This window comes from Mustelus asterias, chromosome 17 (assembly GCF_964213995.1).
Source record: "Mustelus asterias chromosome 17, sMusAst1.hap1.1, whole genome shotgun sequence".
Taxonomy (NCBI): Eukaryota; Metazoa; Chordata; class Chondrichthyes; order Carcharhiniformes; family Triakidae; genus Mustelus; species Mustelus asterias.
The window spans coordinates 71,728,246-71,750,693 of record NC_135817.1 but is presented as its reverse complement, the minus strand read 5'-3'; the positions used below and the strand labels follow the sequence as shown (position 1 = coordinate 71,750,693).

Here is a 22,448-nt window from a genome sequence, read left to right as displayed (position 1 = left end):
AATACCCTCCAGACCCGGCAACGTGCTGGTAAACCTCTTCTGCACCCTCTCCAAAGCATCCACATCCTTCTGGTAGTGTGGCAACCAGAATTGTACACAATATTCTAAATGAGGCCTAACTAAGGTTCTGTACAGCTGCTAACTTTTTACTCAATGCCCCGACCGATGAAGACAAGCATGCCATATGCTTTCTTGGCTACCTTATCCACCTGCATTGCCACTTTCAGTGATCAGTGGACATGTTTGCCCAGATCACTCAGCCTGTCGATACTCCTCAGGGTTCTACCATTTACTGCATAATTCCTACATGCATTGGACCTTCCAAAATACATTATCTCACACTTGTCCGGATTAAACTCTATCTGCCATTTCTCCGCCCAAGTCTCCAACCGATCTATATCTTGCTGTATCCTCTGACAAACCTCTTCACTATCCGCAACTCCACCAATTTTATTTATATATAAATATGAATATCCAGGAAATGTCAGACTTATTAAAACCTAGTTTAACTCCTGGGTAACTCCAAACTGACGCCCCCCCCTCCTCCACCCCCCCCCCCCCCCCCCGCCCATGAATCACACTGATCCCCGACTACCCTCTTGTCATTTCTCTCATCCATCGATGACCCCCAGTAACTATAATCCCGACTCCCTGACTAACCCGTGACCACCCAACTATGCTCATGACTAGCCCTTAAATACCTGACGATCTTCTCAGCCTCCCCTTTCGACACCCCAGATCCCCCAATTAACCCACAACCCCCCCCCACTAACTGTCAACACCCCAACTACCCCATTGACCATACTTCCAATCTGACCTGACCACCCTACCTTGAATATCCACTCACCCACCTATCCCTACCAGTTTACCACATCTACCTACCCCAACCTACTTCCCAACCTACTTACCCAACTACCCATCACCCATGTACTGACCCATTCACTCATCTCCATTCACTAACATTCAGATTGGAAAATTAAACTTACCATATAGTAGCTAGTGGCATGTATTAACATATAAAATGTTGTAGCTCCAGATAATTAAACATTTACTGCATGAATCCAGTCCATTATAAATTAAGAAGGTGACCTAACCAAAACATTTTTAAGTGCAAACGAGCATGAAAACAGGAGAGTTTAGATCCATTTTCTCGCCAAGAAAAAAATTCAAATCTCACTTAGAAAAAAAATTAGGCCAAGTGTGATTCTTGCCAGTAGGGGGAGTGGACACGGGCTGTTGGGCATGTGCCTGATCACCCAATGCACTATGTGTACGTAGTGCATTGGGAGATTGTCTCTCCCCTACTCCCTGACATTGCCTCCCCCAACCCCCTGATTGCCCCTCCCGATCATCACCCCCCAGGCTGATCACTGCCCCCATTCACCCCAACCCTGGCCGATTGCCGTCCCATTCACCTCCCCACCCCCCTGATCACCGATTGCAGAGTGCGGAGCTCCCTTCAGGCCCCACCTCCTTCCCTTAGGCTCTGCCGCCTCCCCTTGGGTCATGCTCCTTGGCACTGCCTGGTTTCCAGTGGGCAGTGCCAGGGTGCCCAGAGGGGAACTGCCAGGGTGCCAGGCAGGCATGGTCAGGGTGCAAGGTTGGCACTGTCAGGTTGCCACTGCCCAAAGGGCACTGCCCCACCCTGCCCCCAACTACCCGGGGGGCTCAATGGCTTCCGGTCCCACCAGCAAGGACATCATGTCTGGTCCCCGTTGATGGGGGATCATACGTGATCCTCACTGGTGAGGACCTTTACTGGCAAGGCTGTTGAGGCAAATGAGCCCGAACAATTACATCCTGGGCTCACTAATAACATTTAAGTCAGATGATGAACATTATAACCAGCCTCCAGGCTGATTATTCTGCCAATTCAGTGCCAGTATCATTGCTTTGACTGCCCTTTATCCTCCCCGGAAAATTTGGAAACACAAGCTTCAGACTCGTTCTGAGACGATTCATTAACAACTCTGCTGGCAGGACTCCGTTGTTGCATGTGAAGCGGTTCTGTAGCCCAGAAGGAATTATGAGATTCTGGTCTCCAGGGTCCCACCTGACTGCTTCTTTAGACCAGACTTAAAGGTTTGGATGGTGCATTCAGCCAGTCCGTTGGATGCTGGATGATAAGGCACAGTCCTAATGTGCCTGATATCATTGAGGGCGGTGAAGTTTTGAAACTCGTGAGGGCTGTTCCATTGTCAGATGCAATGATTTCAGGCACTCCGTGGGTAGAAAAGCATTGGCATAATTTCTCAACTATAGCGTGCAATGTCAGAGACTTCACCTCAAATACTTCCATCCACTTTGAATGTGCATCGACAAGGAGCAAAAACATTGTGCCCATGAATGGACCAACATAATCAATCTGGACTTGTACCCATGGCTGGCCAGACCATTCCTCAGGGTGCAGTGGGGCTGCAGCAGGCATCCTCTTTACAGTGCTTGACTAGGCTCTCAATGTTGGCATCAATGCCAAGTATAAATCCTGGCAAGCATCTTCATTTTGGATATACCTGGATGGGGACTGTGTAGTTCAGCTAGGAGCAACTCCCTTCATGGTACAGAGTCGACCACTCTTGCTCCCCAAAGTATGATGCCATCTTGGCAACTCAACTCATCTTTTTGTATAAAATATAGCTTCATCTCTTCAGAAACTGGCTCATTAACCCAGCTATTAGTATCCTGTGACTCACTTTGGACATGATGTGGAGATGCCGGCATTGGACTGGGGTGGGCACAGTAAGAAGTCTCACAACACTAGGTTAAAGTCCAACAGGTTTATTTGGTGTCACTTTGGACAGCAGTGGATCCCGATTGGTCCGGTACTTGATCTCTTTCGCCAAGACTGGCAACATGTCCAAGAAATTCAATGTCATGACAATTTCCTGTGGTACTGGGGGAGTTGCAACACTCTCTTGCAAAGGTAGATAACTAAGTGCATCTGCATTTGTTATGGGTGTTCCAGGTCAGTGTTTGAAGGTATATTCGTAGGTGGAGAGGATTAATGCCAATGCTGACTTCTTGCCAATGTGATTGGCGGATTAGCCTTGTCTTCTTTAAAAAGATAAAAAGCAGTTTGTGGATCAGAAACAATGGTAAAGTGTCAACTATACAAATACTGGTGGAATTTCTTGACATCAAAAACTATTAATAATCCTTCTTTTCCCATTTATGAGTGGCCTTTTTCAGTCACAGAGAGTTCTTGAGACATATCCTATTGCTCTTTTATATCCATCGCCCATCTCATGGGACAATACCACATCAATGCCATATGGAGAGGCATCACAGGTTAACACCAATTTTGTAAGCATTTCAAAATGCACTAACAAGCTCGAAGAATGCAGCAATTCCTTTACTCTGTTAAGAATTTAATTCTGGTGCTTCTTGAGCAGTATATACAAAGGGGCTAATAAATAACAATAAAATTCACCATCCCTAAAAATGACCTGAGCTCATATGTGTTTCTGGGGGCCGGTGCTTCCTTTATGGCTCTGACCTGGTCTTCCATGGGGTGTAATCCTTGTGCATGTACATGGTATCCCAGGCAGGCTGCCCTAGTGACTTGAAAAGCACATTTCTCCCTCTTGAAGCGAACTCCAGCCTCTTGAAATCTCTTTGGCACTTCCTCTAAGTTAGCTAGTTGATATCCTTCTGTCGATCCAGTTATAATCAAGGTACACTATAACTCATGGCAGCCCTTGCAACAGACTTCCGTTGTCCTCTGGAACATTGCACATGCAATTTTCGATGCACCAAAGGACAGGTTCGTATACCAGATCAAACCTTTGTGTGTGTCGATGGTTGCATAACCTCAGGAAGCATTGTCTAATTCAAGTTGCTGATATGTGTGACTCATATCCAGCTTTGCATAAGATTGGTTTCCAGCCAGCATTTCATACAGGTCTTCAATATTCGGGATTGGTAGCCTGATTAACTCTTAACTTGTAATCCCACACATGCGGACTGTCTTGTCTGGCTTCAACACAGGGATTATGGGTGCTGCCCATTCTGCAAACTGAACTGGCTGGATAATGCCCAGTTCTTCCAATTTCTGTAATTTAGTATCTACCTCTTCTCGTAAGGCATATGTTTTTTTAGTTTATTTATTGGTGTCACAACTAGGCTTACAATAACACTGCAGTGAAGTTATTGTAAAAATCCCCGAGTTGCCACACTCTGGTGCCTGTTCTGGTACACTGAGGGAGAAAATTTAACATGGCCAATGCACCTAACCAACATGTCTTTCAGACTGTGGGAGGAAACCGGAGCACTCGGACGAAACCCACGCAGACACGGGGAGAAAGTGTAGACTCCACACAGACAGCGAACTTAGCCAGGAATTGAAACTGGGTTCCTGGTGCTGTGAGGCAGCAGTGCTAACCACTGTGCCACCCACTGGTACTGGTCATGCCCTAAAAAAGTCAAGGGATTGCCATGGATTCACATAGATCTTCGCCTGAAGGTCTTTTATCTTGCCTAACTTGTCATTTAAGATGCTCTCATATTTCTTCATCAGTTCAAGCAGTCCTCCTTCCCGCATTTTGAATATCTCAGTCCAATTGAATTTGATTTCCTTAAGCCAATCATGGCCCAGAGGCTTTGTCCTTTGCCTGACACGAGTATTATTAGGAGCTGGGCAGACTATTGCCCATAGTTTACAGACACTGTTTTCGTAGAATCATAGAATCATAAAATCCCTACAGTGCAGATGGAGGCCATTCAGCCCATTGAGCCTGCACCAACAACAATCCCACTCAGGCCCTATCCCCGTAACCCCATGTATTTACTCTACTGATCTCCATGACTCCAAGGAGCAATTTAGCATAGCCAATCAACCTAATCCACACATCTTTGTGCCCATTATTTTTATGGCTTCTCCTGTGTAAAGTGTTAACTTTGCTGTAGTACTTTTAAAATTCAATGGCTGGACTCTTTCGCTCAAGTACTGAAATGTATGTTGGCCTATCACAGAAGCAGATGCCCCGGTATCTACTTTCATCTTGAGAGGCTTTCCATTTACCAGGAGCGTTACGATAATGGGGGCTATCTTTCCCACTTACACATTAAACAGGGAGTAAACATCTAAATTGTTGGTGCTAGCTTCTTCCACATTATGGAGGTGATTCTCCTAGCCCAGTATACTGCTCCAGCAGTGTAATGGGCCAGGTGACTCAAGGGGAGACCATGTGGCGGGCTTCTCACTAGACGCCATGGCCTCCGCGCATCTCCGCCCTGCCCGATTTCTGGTGTTGTCAGCTCCGTGCCAGAAATCAGCGCAGAGCTGAAAAATTATTCAAATTAAATTTCTATCTTATTAGTGGGCCCGGAGCCTTCCCCCTCTTCCGCCAGGAGTGTTTCACCCCTAGCGGGGTTTTACAACAGTTCCCCATTCATGGGGAATTGGCAGCCTGACCCCACTGGAGTGAAGGGGGCCGAGGTCAGAGGTAAGGGGAGAGCTGCCACCCTGAGCATTGTAAGAAGTTTAACAACACCAGGTTAAAGTCCAACAGGTTTATTTGGTAGCAAAAGCCACACAAGCTTTCGAGGCTCTGAGCCCCTTCTTCAGGTGAGTGGGAATTCTGTTCACAGAATTCCCACTCACCTGAAGAAGGGGCTCAGAGCCTCGAAAGCTTGTGTGGCTTTTGCTACCAAATAAACCTGTTGGACTTTAACCTGGTGTTGTTAAACTTCTTACTGTGTTTACCCCAGTCCAACGCCGGCATCTCCACATCATGACCCTGAGCATTGCCAGTTTGGCAGAGCCAGCCTGCACCCTGGCAGTTCCCGAGGGGCAAAGTGGCAATGCCCAGGGGTCGAGGCTGGTGACCTGGCGATTGGGTTGTGGAGGCTCGTGGATCTGGCCAGCAATCGAGAGGTTGGCAGTGCGGGGCTACTGCGCATGCGCCGATCTCAGCGCTGACAGATCGGGGCATACATAGTGGCCCGCTAAGCGCTATGCTGCCAGCCTCTCCAGTGGGAATAGGTCCTGCCCCCTGATTTTTAATGAGATTCACACTGGGGCACTCTGCAGTGTGCAGAGTGTGGGAAATTCATTTTGAAAATCCTGCGTGAATTCTGGTGACCAGCCCCAATATCCTTTGTAGCTTTATGTTATATTTATATGGAAATGCTCCTGTGTGGTGCCTTGGACATTTAACTAAGGCTGCCATAGTCCCAGTTGACCATAGTCTGACTGGTGGTGATTAACCTGAGGATCACCACACCTCAGGTGAGCGGGAAGGCTGAGAAGGCAGAGCCTTCATAAATAACCTCGGCTGGTATGGGAATTGAACCCACACTGTTGACATCACTCCGCAACAAGAACCAGTTCTCCAGCCAATTGAGCTAACCAACACCCCAGAGTTTACAGGTGTTATATCAATACAGGTTGTTGTTGGAATCATTTTAGTAACTTTTTTAGCGTTGCCTTGGTTTTGCTTTTTTGGCTTTGCTCACATAATAATAAATTGTTTGAAAAATAAATTTGTGACTTACAATAAAACCAGAGCGATTGCACTTCTTTCAATCAATCAAGTGTAAAGTTTTTACACATATACAGCTTCTGAATGTTGCAGTTGTATTTGGTTAAATTTCTGTATTCTGTTAACTCCAACAGATGAGATTCCAAATGGTAGAGTTTACTTCAGTGGTTCGGTTCATCTGGTAAATGCCTTCTTCACTCCTGCATTAACAGACAGTAAATCCACTGAGTTCATATACTTAGCCCATCAGGTCGAGGAATCAGTAAGTAACATACTTTCATGTAATGGTTTGTATAGCTTTTCACTCATAGGCACAATCCACTTTCAGGGTCAAGAAGATGCATGGCTCCAAATGAAACATTTAAAAATATTTTTAACAACATGATGCATAGAGTTTCTGCTTTGGGTATTATTGATAATCTGGGAACAAATTGCATTTGAAATTGTGGTAGTTTTCCAGAGTAAGATTATGTTCAAGTTCTGCCAAAATTTATTTCCATAATCACTAATGAGCCAGCACCTTCATATATATTTAGGAGTAGTAACCTGATACAGTTTTATTAATACAACTGAAAATGGGTATACCTCAAAAATTAGCATTTGGTCCAGCCCATTATGTGCGAGTAACCTGAATTTAAATCATTGCAAATTACTTCAAATATATTGAACTATTAACCCGTTTCATTGGAACTCACTTTGTTTCATGGTAAATTACGAATCTTCTAATATTTAAAAACTTTAGTGTCTTTGCATCTAAAAAGCAAGCTTTTAATTTGAAGAGCATCTGTGAATGATCAAAATAGGGTGCAATCAGCATGCTCATTACTTCAATCTGATGGTCTAACTGCTTTTGGTTTTTTTTATACTTTTCCAATTCAATCAAATCAAATCCAATTCAGAGTCTCAACAAGTTGAGACATTTCAGATCCAGGCTGACAAGACAGGACGGGAGACCAAAACCACCCTGTCCTGGGCCTGATCTACATGAGTCAAGCTGATTGGAGAAGGGGAGGATCCTCCTCCAAGACTTGAGCTCATTTGCATCTTAGCCAAAAGGCCGAGATGCCGCTTTTAAAAACTGCTTTTGTGGCCAGGGTCAGTTTCAAATGCAATGCTTTTTTAAAACCAGAGCTAAAGATTGCAAAATATCATTTTATCCTCAACATAACTTGCGCATTGATTTTTTTCTGCTTGTTTGGTCAATTTTAGTACAAATTCTAAGCCATAATAGTCAAAGTCCTAAATATATTCTGTTACATTTTTATCACCAAATGATTCCTTCCCTGTTAAATGCACATACTTTATGGTGTGGAAAAAGAGATAATAAACCTTTATTAAATATGTTATTCGTAACACTCATTAGTTATACTTAGGATATAAGCTAGTTACTTAGAAATAACTGGGAGTCGAAATTGAATTTTGTTTTATGTGTTTGGCAGTTGGCTGAGATGTTTAGAAGATCACAGCTGGCACAACGTTTTGTCAGTGTCAGTGTCATCTCCTTTAGGTAGGAATTTGTTTCCTTCAAGTCCAAAACTTTATTGGACTTTTGAAATGTTAATTCGTTTCTAACGTCCATTCGGAGATCTTTAACAATCAGTTAATGATATATTCTGCTTCACTGAAACCCAGTGATGGGGTCATACTGTTTCGAATAGGTACAAACATGTATTTAAAATCCTGGGCTTTGAAGTTTATTGATGACATTATCACTAGTGATTATTATGCTTTCACTCTTTGGCAACAAGGGGTTCCTTTCAACAAAATGAAATAGAAATCCTGAAAAGATATACAAGATTGACAACATTTCTAAATCAAACAATCTTAACAACTTAGAACAACTCTTGTTGGTTGCATTTAGACAGCACATTTTATGTAGCACAATATTCAAAGGCATTTCACAAATATGTGAGGAAAATGGTCCTTGAGCCAAAGAAACAGAGATGACATGGAATGGCAAAAATTTGATTAAAGAGTTGGTTTTACAGCGAAGTGGGAGGTGAAAAGGCATTGGGGTTTAGGGAGGGGATTTGAGGGTGAGATCCACATCGTTGAATCTTTGAATTTTAGAATGATACAGCATAGAAGGAGACTATTTAGTCTGTCAAGGCATGGAAGAAAGAAAACTGGGGATATACAAGAGGTCAAAGAACAAAGAAAAGTATAGCACAGGAACAGAACCTTCGGCCCCGCAAACCTGTGCCGATCATGATGCTCTAGCTACACTGAAAAAAACCTTCTATCCTTACTTCCCTCTATTACCTCCCTATTCGTATCTCTTAAATTCGTACCTCTAATGTGTCTGCTTCCACCACCTCCACTGGCAGCGTATTCCAGGCACCCACTACAAAGTTAGAGGAATAGAAAATATGAACTGGGGATGTAGAATTCTAGAGAGAAATGGAGGAACAGTTACAGAAAAGTTTATACACAGGTGTAAGCATTTTAAATTTCAAATGTTGGGGAACCACAAGCTAATTTAGGTCTGGGAAGAAGGCTGTGGTGACTAAGAGGAACTAGATGCAGGAAAGGTGATGGAGAGTGGGCTTTTAGATAGCTGAGGTTTATGGAGGATAACTAAAACTAAAATTGATATTTTACTTTCATTCTCCATCAAAGGTTATTTGTAGTTAATTAAGCACAAGTGGGAGAATAGCCCTTCTGATTTGTCCTTTACGAAAAGTATTAATTTGAGTCCACCCGTTAAATTTATTTGATGTAGTACATGTCTACAGACTTTTAAAAATTAATCAATTGGTACGTTAAGTGCTTCAAGTTTGAATGACAGTGTTGCTTTTGATATTTTTCGCAAGTAAACAATTGTCACCTGACTGAATACTCTTTGAGACATTGAAAGATTAAAACAAATGTTTTGTTTTTTGCAATTGGGTTTTCTAATGGAATCTACTGTGTATCTTCTTTTACAGTGAGGGAAGTGTTTTAGCTTACTTCATTATTACATTCTCTGTGGGGAAAAACAGACTTATAGAAGACAACAAGGTCCTACATGCACATGATGTGGTTAAGGTATTGAATAACTACCTGAGGAAATCAACTGAATCTAGCACTGCTCCAGCGCTGTTGGGAAAGTTCCATATAGACGTTAATTCCATTAACATTTATGGTAGGAGGTTTTCCTATAATCTTGGTTCTCGTAATTAGAGATGGGATGTCAGTTGTTGATCATAAATGGATATATTTGGGGGTGTGAGGGCAGATCCATGTGTTTTCATTTGCACAGATTAAATATTTCCATTGCACAAGATTAAGTAAAAGAGCACTGTGATCATGTACTTGCCTCTTTCTGAGGCAAAGGAGAATGTGAAGTTAGAGATGATGCTTAAATATGCATGGCATTGTGCTCACACCTTTAGAATCTATTGACTTCAATTTTTTTTGTTCTCAGTTCACAGCATTATATCTGAGCATTAAACAATGATGTGACTAGTTTGTATGTTATTCTGTCTGAAGCTAACTTTTCATTTGTTTTATATGAAAAAACACAATAGTTACAGCTTTGCCAAGGTCAATATAGTGATTTTCTTACAATTCATTAACGGGATGAGGGTGTCACTGGCTTGGGCAGAATTCATTGCCCAACCCTGAGGGCATTTAACAGTCAACCACACATAGATAAATTATAAATTTATAATTGCTTTGAGAGCTGATCTCATAGTTTGATGGCAATGTCATTAGGGTGTTTGCAGAGGCTGATGTTTTACTTTGCTGTTTGTATGTTGTCCAGGCAAGACTGCCTGGAATAAATCTGCTGTTGTTACTTTGAGTCTAAGGATGCGACCACTTTCTTTTTGTGTAATACCCACAACCCCTAACATAGCTAGGGCATTACAGAAAGAAAATTGGTGATGAGTCAGGAGTTTGTTTCACCAAAGTTTCACCAAATTCGTTGTACTCAACCAAAGAGGAATAGACGTCCTCCCGATCAATGTTCTTTTTGACTGTGTGAAATGATTAATAATGCATTGTATTGTGTCAAGAGTATTATTGATCCTATGTATAACATCGTAATAATTTGTAATCATGATCAAAGAAGGGGAAGGGAATTATATATTTGAAAGGGTTGTATGGGATGCTTTAAGAGCTGATCACATGATTTGATGGCGCATGATTTGATGAAAGTTTGGGTATTTGCAAACTTTCAGTTTGTACTGTGTACATGCAAGACGTCCTGGAATAAATCTGTTGTTAGTTTGAATCGATGTGTGCCAATCACATCTTTTCTTTTTGTGTATACCTCACAACCATTATCACAGTTAGCACATTACACATGTAGGCCAGACCAGGTGAGGACAACAGCTTTCCTCCCCTAAAGTAAACCAGATGGATTTTTATACCAATCGACAATGGTTTCATAGTCATCATTAGACTTTGTATTCCAGATTTTTATTGAATTCAAATTTCACCATCTGCCATGATTCCCCTGGGGTCTCTGGATTACTAGTCCAGCGATTTTACTACTGTGCCACTGTCTTCCTTAAATATAATACATTATGGTACTGAATGGTTCAAGCTGTTTTACGATTTTGGTTGAAGCAAACTGCCCAATCCTATAAATATACTAGTAAACTTACTAATAATCCATATGCTTTGAAGTGTTCATATATTTTGCTGTTTTAGACTATTTTGAAACTCGTTGCTAATGTTTTTACTTCTGATATTCTGTTACAGAAACAGAACATGACGAGCATTCTCTCTTCTTGGAAGAAGGTACATAGCCTTCTAACATAACTAATAACTAATAGCAAAGCTAATAACATTGTAGAGAACTGTACTTTCTGCTTAACTTGAGCCTTTTATGTCAATAGGACAATAGAGAACCAGCAAAATATTGCTAGTAATAGAATCTGTTAATTTAGCGGTGAGTTTAGCTCTGGAAGATTCAGATTGGTAATCTAATTTTATCTTTCGTTATTTCAAAAAGGATGCAGAAGATAATTAACAAAGAAGATTTTCATAAATTGTTTTAAATAAATTCCAAATGCCTGTTTAATCCAAAATTTGAATTTCTGCTAGAATCCTCCAACAACAAAGTAGATACTTGTGTGAAATGATTTCTATCTGGCAAACAATATGTTATTTTGTTTGCTATAAGACAATTTAATATCAATGTGTTAAATACCTTTACAGTTGTTTAATCAGTCTCCTATTATCTGGTCCACATTTGGTGCTTCTTTGTGTGTGAAAAGGTCTAAACAGGAGATCCCATATAATACAGTTCTATATATAGTACAGTACCGTTGATATTTTGTTAGATGCATCTGTTCTTTGATGTGAGTGTTTGGGTTGTAATGTGTTATATTGATGAATACTGCTCCAATTGTGATATTTTTTGGTTCTGCTATTAAAATCTGTATAAAGAAAATGCAACAGACTCGATTTCAACTTGATTATCCGACTATTCAAACATGGGAAGAATACATATGCCAAAATCTTGCTGTCATTTATGCTGGTGGGATCTTATCCCACTGGTGATGCACCCCCGCTGTGTGTTTCCCAGTGCTGAGAGGTGCATTCATTGGGAAATCCCGATGACAATGGTGGGACCATAAGATCCCACCACCAGCGAGTGGGATGCCGCTTCCCACCACTGTGAAACTCACCATGGAAGGGGAAAAAAATCCTGACCATTGTGATTAGTGGTGTACAAATTTGAGAAAGCAAAGCTCATGAGAAAAGATGATCATTGTGAAAATTGCTTCCCATAGTGCACTTAAAGCTCATCATAAAATTTCAGATATTATCGCTTTGGAACTAAGAAAATGCTGCCCTCTGTGCTTAATCATTATAAGAAGTTTAACAACACCCGGTTAAAGTCCAACAGGTTTATTTGGTAGCAAAAGCCACACAAGCTTTCGGAGCTCCAAGCCCCTTCCTCAGGTGAGTGGGAATTCTGTTCACAAACAGGACATATAAAGACACAGACTCAATTTACGTGAATAATGGTTGGAATGCGAATACTTACAACTAATCAAGTCTTTAAGAAACAAACAACGTGAGTGAAGAGAGCATCAAGACAGGTGATGCTTGATGCTCTCTCCACTCACGTTGTTTGTTTCTTAAAGACTTGATTAGCTGTAAGTATTTGCACTCCAACCATTATTCATGTAAATTGAGTCTGTGTCTTTATATGCCCTGTTTGTGAACAGAATTCCCACTCACCTGAAGAAGGGGCTTGGAGCTCCGAAAGCTTGTGTGGCTTTTGCTACCAAATAAACCTGTTGGACTTTAACATGGTGTTGTTAAACTTCTTACTGTGTTTACCCCAGTCCAACGCCAGCATCTCCACATCATGGCTTAATCATTATAACATATTAGCCGAGCAGTCTAAAGTGCTGGATTTAGGCTCCAATCTCTATGGAGGCATGGGTTCAAATTCCACTGCTACCAATATGTCTGGGGCGGCACAGTGAGGCATTGTTGTCTCACAGCGCCAGGGACCTGGGTTCAATTCCTGGCTTGGGTCACTTTCTGTGTGGAGTCTGCACGTTCTCCCTGTGTCGATGTGGGTTTCCTTCGGGTGCTCCGGTTTCATCCCACAGCCTGAAAGATGTGCTGGTTAGGTGCAGTGGCCATGCTAAGTTCTCCCTCAAGTTTAGTATGATCAAAAGTAGTCAGCACGGCTTTGTCAAGGGCAGGTCGTGCCTTACGAGCCTGGTTGAGTTCTTTGAAAATGTGACCAAACACATTGACGAAGGAAGAGCGGTGGATGTGGTCTATATGGACTTCAGCAAGGCGTTCGATAAGGTCCCCCATGCAAGACTTCTTGAGAAAGTGAGAGGGCATGGGATCCAAGGGGCTGTTGCCTTGTGGATCCAGAACTGGCTTGCCTGCAGAAGGCAGAGAGTGGCTGTGGAGGGGTCTTTCTCTGCATGGAGGTCAGTGACCAGTGGAGTGCCCCAGGGATCTGTTCTGGGACCCTTGCTGTTTGTCATTTTCATAAATGACCTGGATGAGGAAGTGGAGGGATGGGTTGGTAAGTTTGCTGACGACACCAAGGTAGGTGGTGTTGTGGATAGTTTGGAGGGATGTCAGAAGTTGCAGCGAGACATAGATAGAATGCAAGACTGGGCGGAGAAGTGGCAGATGGACTTCAACCCGGATAAGTGTGTGGTGATCCATTTTGGCAGATCCAATGGGATGAAGCAGCAGTATAATATGAAGGGTACCATTCTTAGCAGTGTAGAGGATCAGAAGGACCTTGGGGTCGGCCTCGCAGGTGGAGGATGCGGTCAAGAAGGCGTACGGCGTACTGGCCTTCATTAATCGAGGGATTGAGTTTAGGAGTCGGGAGATAATGCTGCAGCTTTATAGGACCCTGGTTAGACCCCACTTGGAGTACTGCGCGCAGTTCTGGTCACCTCATTACAGGAAAGATGTTGAAGCCATTGAAAGGGTGCAGAGGAGATTTACAAGGATGTTGCCTGGATTGGGGGGCATGCCTTATGAGGATAGGTTGAGGGAGCTTGGTCTCTTCTCCCTGGAGAGACGAAGGATGAGAGGTGACCTGATAGAGGTTTACAAGATGTTGAGAGGTCTGGATAGGGTAGACTCTCAGAGGCTATTTCCAAGGGCTGAAATGGTTGCTACGAGAGGACACAGGTTTAAGGTGCTGGGGGGTAGGTACAGAGGAGATGTCAGGGGTAAGTTTTTCACTCAGAGGGTGGTGGGTGAGTGGAATCGGCTGACGTCGGTGGTGGTGGAGGCAAACTCGTTGGGGTCTTTTAAGAGACTTCTGGATGAGTACATGGGATTTAATGGGATTGAGGGCTATAGATAGGCCTAGAGGTGGGGATGTGATCGGCGCAACTTGTGGGCCGAAGGGCCTGTTTGTGCTGTGGCTTTCTATGTTCTATGTTCTATGTACCCGACAGGCACTGAAATGTGGCGACTGGGGGATTTTCACAGTGACTTCTTGCAGTGTTAATGTAAGCCTACTTGTGACACTAATAAATAAACTATAAGCTTTAACATCATGTAGAATTTGTGGCAAACATGCATTCCAATGAAACTATTCATACCTAAAAATAGTGACAACAGTATGTGTGCTTTTTTCTGGTGTGAGCCCCTCGGATTCTGTTTTGGGTAATTTATTACTATCACGGGGTGTGTTGGAGGTAGACAGATCGAGGAAATTGGGTAGTTATCTTAAGAGAAAACATTTGCAGAACCAATGGGAAAGAGCTGGAGAGTGTGACCATCTGAATTGCTCTATCAGAGAGCTGGTGCAGACATGATGAGCTGACTAGCTGCCTCCTGCGCTGTGACCATTATATGATTCTACGTTACGGTATTGAACTCCAGAATGAGTGAGATGGAATAGTGGAAAATCATTGTTTCTAGCCCTTTGCTTTGGGGAGGTATCCACTTCACCTGCTCACTTTCATCCCCTTCATTTCTTCTGTGTCCTCACCACCATGAATTTTATCAGCTCTAAGATAAATAAAGGGTACATTACAAATGCATTGCCTCCTTCAAGCCTGTTTTGTGTCTTCCCAATTGAATATAATTAAGGCTATGATAGAATTTTGGTCTTGTGGAGGATCAAGGGATTATGGCAACTGGGTGGGAAAATGGAGTTCAGGCTGATGATCACTCATGATCGCACTGGGCGTATGAAGACATAATTATCTTTATATTTTATCTCTTTAGCTCTCTATCTGAAAGTTTGCAACATTAATAACAAGATGGAAAGCACAAATAGAAATAAATCAGTATGATATTACAGAGATGTGGTTGCAAAGTGACCAAGGTTGCAATCTGAATATTCAAGAATATTTGATAGTTTGGAAGAATATGATGAAAGGAAAATATGGTGGGATATCTCTGTTAATGAAAGATGAGATCAGTATAAATGATCTTGATTCCGAAGAATTAGATTGGGGAGAGATAATAAATAGCAAAGGAAAAAAGTCACTGGTAGGAGTAATTTGTAGGCTTCCTCATGATAGCTACACAATAGGACAGAATATACATTGGCCCATAACTTCCTGGCTCCCCAGCATCAGATTTGGGGGTAAATGAACAAAGAACAAAGAAAGTGACAGCAGAGGAACAGGCCCTTTTGGCCCTCCAAAGATATACTGGGGGATCTTTCTCATTCCCAGGTAAGCATTTGCACTGCAAATGTCCAGAAGTGCTAACTACGCAAGTAACATATGAGAAATTTTGGGGAACACGGGGTTTAGTGAGGGTGAGGAACTAAAGGAAATCAATATTAGTAGGGAGATGGTGTTGGGAAATTGATGGGATTGAAGGTCAATAAATCCCCAAGGCTCATAATCAATATCCCAGAGTACTTAAGAAAGTGGCTCTGAAACTAATGGATGCATTGGTGGTCATCTTCCAAGATTCTATAGACTTAGGAACAGTTCCTACAGATTAAGGTTAGTTAATGTAACCCCACTATTTAAAAAGGGAGGTAGAGAGAAAGCAGGGAATTATAGACTAGTAAGCCTGACATTGGTAATGGGGAACGTTTTAGAGTCCGTTATAAAAGATTTAATAGCAGAATACTTGGAAAACAATCACAGAATCAGACAGAGTCCACATGGATTTATGAAAGGAAAACGTTTTTCGACAAATCTACTGGAATTCTTGGAGGATGTAACTAGTAAAATTGATGAGGGGAAGCTAGTGGATGTGGTTTATTTGGATTTTCAGAAGGCTTTCAACAAAATCCCACATTATAGATTAGCTTGTAAAATTAAAGATTGTGAATAGTATGTTAAGGTGGATATAAAATGGTTGGCAGATAGGAAATAAAGATTAGCAATAAACTGGTCTTTTTCTGACAAGTGACTAGTGGGGTACAGCAGAGATCAGTGATAGGACCCCAGCTATTCACAATACATCTTGATTTAGATGAGGCAACTAAATGTTGGGGCGATTCTCCCAAAAATATTCTAAGTGTAGAATTTGCATGAAAACTAGAGTTTTCAGTACTCTATCTGGGAGACTATGGTTGGAGAAGATAAAGCTTAACTCGATACTGACAACAGACTAGTCAATGTCAAAACAGACCTACAACACCTTCTGGATATATATATGAGTATATTCAAAGAGACACTTGGTTCAATGAAGGAAATTCATGTGAAACTTGAGATAGAGCCAAATAGTCAACCAAAAAGTCTCAAAACAAGAGTGGTGCCATATGTAACTCATCCCAAGGTAGAAGAAGAATGAGTATGACTTGTTAACACTGGTGTGTAGAACCGATTACAATGAGCGACTGGGCTACCCCCAACTAAGACTGTATTGTTTACCATTCCATTGAAAATGTCAGCAGCTGTGAACAACCATGGGAGAGGTCCATGACCTCATGCAAGTGCAGTGGTTCTTTTGCTTGATGTGGTTTGAGTGCAATGCGTGGTGCACATCTGGAAACTTTCTTTTCCATTTCTGTATACATGTTGCTTCCAACCCAGAGTGCCCTTCGTGAAGTTGTTGTGTGTAGTACCTCCGAAGATATGTAAGATTGGCGAGTCGTTGGCCCGCAGTATTAGTCCATGACCCCAAACCAAGATGTCATCAACAATCATTTTACAGGGTTGCAAATCATGCGCCACTGGAAAACCTCGCAGCCAGTGGAGATCCCATAGAGCATATGAAGGAAACAATATCTGCCTATCCTAGACATGATTGTGGTAAGTTTTGAGAATTCCTCATCAAATGGGATCAGCCAGAACCCGCATTTTGCATCGGGAATGCGGAAAGCCTTAGCATTTGGCATGTCTGATATTCATCCCATGTTCACTTGCCTTCATCAGATGATGAAGTCTGAGCAGTGCCTTGTTCAAGTGCACTGGGGTGATGCAACTCCTGACCGTGCCAACTTTCTTTACTGCAGTCACCATTGTTGAAACCTATTCCATGGTCCCACCTATAGGAGTTATGAGATGCATTGTCATCATCTTATGTAGTTCATGAACTACTTTCTGCTTCATGGTACTCTTCTCGGAGCTCATGGTAACATATCATCCAGTCTCATGTGGTACACAACTGGAGATTTACCAATGGTGTCACAGTTGAAGAAGTCTTTGTTTACCTTTCATTTCTGGGGCCCAGTGTTGGGCCCAAGTTGAATGAGCTCTAAAGTAATGCTGTCCCAAAGACCTAATCATGACTTTACATTGTAAGTGCAGTGGAGAATGACCACACCTTTGGTGCGGATGGTTTGTCTGCCAAAAGCCATGTGGTTACCTGGATACTGGGATCTGGTGCTGCATATGGGTCTAGTTCCCATAACATGGGAATGATATGTTACACTTTGCTCCACTGTCAATCTTTGCCGTCAGTTTGGCATTACTGCAAATCATGTTGAACGTGATGAAGACTTCGCTCTTTTGAGTGCCAACATTCTCGCAATAAAATGTTGTTGGAGAAACTGTGGCTTTGCTGCTTTGACTGAACTCCAGCTCATTCACCTTGTTGATGCTCCTACCATTGGAGGACCAACCTGCTGCCACATTACTGATAACAGAGGAAGGCTCCTATGGTTTTGATCCGCAGCATTAAGTGAAGTGATTCCACTTTCCACATTTGTTACATCTGTTACCATATGCAAAACAAGCTGTTCTCTTCTCAGGGTGATGGCCACTGCAGTTGGAGCAGGGCGCACTCTGTACAACAAATACTTCTGTTTCCTCCGTAAAATCCCTGCTTCTTTTTTCTGATTGTTTGTTTAACATGCAGATACCAATGGTTGTTTGTAATGTTAAATCTTTGTCTCATAGCAGCTGCTTATGGACTAGATCTCTGTGGATTCCACAGACTATTCGATCCCTGACCGGCTTATTAATGAGGGCTCCAAATGCACATTTCTTTACTAAGATTTTCAAGATGGCCACATAGATTGTATTGATTCATCTGCTCTTTGGTTTGTTGAATTAAATGCATGTCTGTCAAGCATTATATTTTTTGCCAAAATACAATTATTCTCAAACATTTTTAGAATAATTTCAGGGTCCTCTTTCTCTTGCTCTGTCTGAAAAACAAATGACTCAAATTTCTCAGTGGCTTCAGGGCCTGCCTGGTTTAATAAGGTCTAGGCTTGTACCTTTTTCGACTTGTCAGATAATGTAGCACGACAGTAAATTTGCCAGTCCTTCTCGAACTTTTCCCAACCGTCAGCAATGTTTCTCATCAAAGACAAGCCAGTCAATTCGAGTGAGTCCTTGTGCCATACTGCCAACTCCTGACACCACGTAAATGTATTGGGTTCTGAAACACTGACAACAAGGACTTATGACAACCAATAGTTTATTCACTAGCTGAGCAGCTACTTCATGCTTGTACTCTGCCCAGGGTCCCGGGCAGAACTCCCACACTCCCAACACGTGACCATTTTTGTAGCCATGTCATCACGTGATCACTTGATCTACAAGTTCTACAGCAGGTCTAAAATGCAGGGTGTTTTTGGTGCTGCTACTGAGTCATTTCCAGGCCGTACATTTAACAATAGTGCAGCTGCAAACTCTATATAGCTACAGATACCCACTCTCCCTTCGCACCATTCTCCAATATGTCAGCTCTCCGAAATAGATTGGTTTCATACCAAGAGATCCTTGTTGCACAAAATCAGGACCAATCTGTAAGTTACTGTGAAGATGCTTCACCACAGGCAGCAGAAAACTGCTATGCTCTGTTCCTGTGTGCTTTGTGCTTAAGTTAGAAAATCGACTCAACTGAGAATTCCTGCAATGCTTGAGTGCAAAGGCTGTTGTGCAACAGTAGGTATCCTTTCCTTTTTTTATACAGAGAGATACATGAGACTCCAAAGTTTGTGTTTTGTTCAATCTACTGCCTTTATTAGGGATGTAAGTACTGAATCTGTGATGGAAATCTGCCAAAGTTCTAAAAGCAACAGAGATAAGATGAATTCACCAAGAGATTTGCAATAAAGGCAGGTAGTGAACAAAGACAACACAAAACTCAGAATGAGCAAAACAGAAGATGAAAGTTAAGTTAATTCAGGTGACCTGCTCAATGAAAAAGGCAGAATGTGTTGAACTAAACAAGCAGTGTGCTCATAATGTGATATTTCCCAGAACCAATTTTTCTGCTTAATATAATGGGGCATATCAAGGAATAAGATTTATAGAAAGTGCAAAAACAAGCTGCATGGGAAAGTGGAGATGTTTTAGAAAACAACAGAGCAGCAACAGTTGTATTTGGTGAGTGTAGATTAATTGCTGTCAATGTTCTAATGACAAGGGTTGGATCATTTTTAAGACAGGCTACTGTTTGAGCTGAATTTGGTATTCCAGTTGATTGCAAATTCCAAATTGTAACTACGATGAAGAAATATCATTGGGAGTTGGTTTTACATCTGCACTAATTTTGAAACAGCAGTGCAATCTGGCAAGAATCTATATTGGCCCATTTTGCTGGCTACACCCCTCCCTATGCAATGTATTATTGTGAACTTTCTGCCTATCCACCTCTTCCATTAAATCAAAACAAGTTTAAAATAGTTTACTCGTGGAGATGTATGAAGTATACATAACATCCAGGAAGCTAGGGGAGCCATCTGTATGGATTCAATTTGTTAGTTCCACCCTTTCACTGGCATCCACGCATACTTCATGTTCCATTCATTACTGAATGGTATTTTCCAATGATTTGCTGTTGTAACAAAGAACAATGGGTCTTTCATTGTTGTTCCTACATAAAGTCCTAATGATCTCATCTTACCCCTCAGCATGTCCTGTGACTGATAGAAGAATCCAGTGGAATAAAGCGTCATCATGCCGTTGGGAGATGAGAGCGCCTGCAAACCATTTGCTGGAAATTACTATTCAAAAATATTTTATGAATGATGATTGTAGCCTGAATTACATTGCACTTTATGACTCACTAGTGCCTGGAAAAAAGAAACTAATCATAAGGTAAGGTAAGGAAAGGCAAGTCATTGGGTAGGAAATCTACTTCACAGGAACTGTTTGACACATGTAGCAGTATGTGTGTGGACCAGAAATTATATAACAGAAATCCTAAGAAAATAAGGGCATTAGGATGCAGACCTAAGTTTTCTTCAGAGGTTCTGCCCAGTGATGTCCTCCTATTTAAAGTGAGTATTAAAGAGCAACATGGTTATTACCTGGAAGGAAGGGAAGTCTTGAAGGTACAGTGACAGATTTTGAAATGATCATGCTTTTTCAAGATGCAGTGATTACTTTCAAAGTGCCCCTATTGCAGGATTTTGTGTAGGAGGATGAAGACTATCAGAAGAGGAGTGCCAGCGAGATCAAGCCGGATTGTCTGGAGTCAGTTACAGATATGTGGCATCTGTTACTCTCTGCCCCATTGCGAGCACAACACTGTCAGTTACAGTCGTGGTCACTTCCTCTCTTACCCTTTTAGCCTCATTCCAGATGACCAGAGGAATCATCTGCAGTACCTGCAAATTTGCTGCTCAACAAATGGCCGGGCAGAACTTCCATCTCCTTTCCTACTAAGGTGTCATATGGATCCCCAATTTCAATAGAATGTTTTATTTTGCAAAATATAGGGAGCCATTGATGATATTCATATAGCCATTTGGCCTCACTTACACACTTTGGCCTGTGCTATTTGCATCCTTTGGTCTTGATTGTAACTTTGCTGAGACATAGAACTTGTGTTTTTATATTACCTTTCACAACCTCTGGATATTCCATAATATTCAATACCCAATGCATATGCTGGCAGCAACCTTATGAAACTGGTGCAAATCTGGTGCAAATCTTTATGAACTTCCTTTCAATTTAATGGTAGTTGATGACATGATCGTCAATGCTTTTATTGTTAATCGGTGTATTTTATTTGTATGGTGTTAGTAACAGCGAATGTCCCTGCTTTAAGAATGTCAGTGAGCCATCAGAACAGAAAATATATAATAGTTAAATCCAAGAGGGCAAATCATCAGAAATCAAGACCAGGTTTGGACAATGTGTCCACCAGTCATGGAAGGCATCTTGCAAATCAACAGGCACAGTATGTGTCAGAGTTCATCTGGGGATGCAGAATGTTTGGGATCAGTGAGTAGATTTCCTCAAACTGCTTGTCCATCTTTAAGCCAGAGTTCATCTGGGAATGGAGATTGCTGGACTGTGGTTCGATTCCAGATATCACCCTCCATCCCATTGTGATCACAACACAATCTGAGGATGAACTCTGGCTCAAAAGATGGACAAGCAGTTTGAGGAAATCTTTTCACTGCCCAAACATTCTGCACTTGTGGATTTCCTTTTTAATTGCATGGTTAGAGTTGAGGTTTCTTTTGATAAATTCTGCACTGATCACAATCCATTTCAGTGCATTAAGTATTCTCATGTCAGATATAGCAGGATTGATGTCTGTTACAAACTGCACACACTAGCTATGACTCTGACCAGAGACTGGCATTTTTGACTCCAAGATAAGCTTCCAACTACGTTTCTGTTCCATCTCTCAGTATGTCTATTTCTATTTCTGTAACTTTGTTCAACTTTGTCCCATTTCCAGCTTACCTGTTGCAAAAAAACACCATCCATGCCTTTGTTACTGCTGGATTTGACTCTTCTGATGCAATCCTCCCCGCATTCTATCCTCTGTAAATTGAAGTTATCAATCTTCATGGACGGAATTTTCCCATCCCGCCTGCCACATGAATTGTAGTGGGCGGGGAGACGGATCATGCAAGGGTCCGTTGACCTCGGGCAGGATTTTCCAGTTTTGGGGCAAGTGCAGCTGGAAAATCCCACCCCATTTGTCCTAACTTGCCTCAAGTCCTAGCCACCCAAGAGCTCTCTGCTAGCTGATCTATATTTGTTCCTGATTAAGGAACAGCTCCATTTTTAAAACCCTTATCCTTGTTTTCAAATTCCACCAAGGCCTCTTCTCTCTATATTTCTAAAAGCTCCTCCAGCCCCATTACTCTGCAAGATATCTGCACTGCTCCGATTCCAACCATTGTGAGTATCCCCT

At 41.9% G+C, this 22,448-nt stretch overlaps 1 protein-coding gene across 1 annotated transcript in view; it reads left to right on the top strand.

Annotated features, from left to right (window-relative positions):
* Positions 1–22,448, top strand: part of LOC144506081 (suppressor of tumorigenicity 14 protein homolog) — a 116,514-nt gene that overhangs the window by 17,796 nt on the left and 76,270 nt on the right. Inside the window, exons 4-7 of the mRNA XM_078231897.1 lie at positions 6,617–6,744; positions 7,922–7,989; positions 9,410–9,509; positions 11,121–11,210. Of these exons, the coding sequence (XP_078088023.1) occupies positions 6,617–6,744; positions 7,922–7,989; positions 9,410–9,509; positions 11,121–11,210 (386 nt within the window). The remainder of the gene's footprint in view (positions 1–6,616; positions 6,745–7,921; positions 7,990–9,409; positions 9,510–11,120; positions 11,211–22,448) is intronic.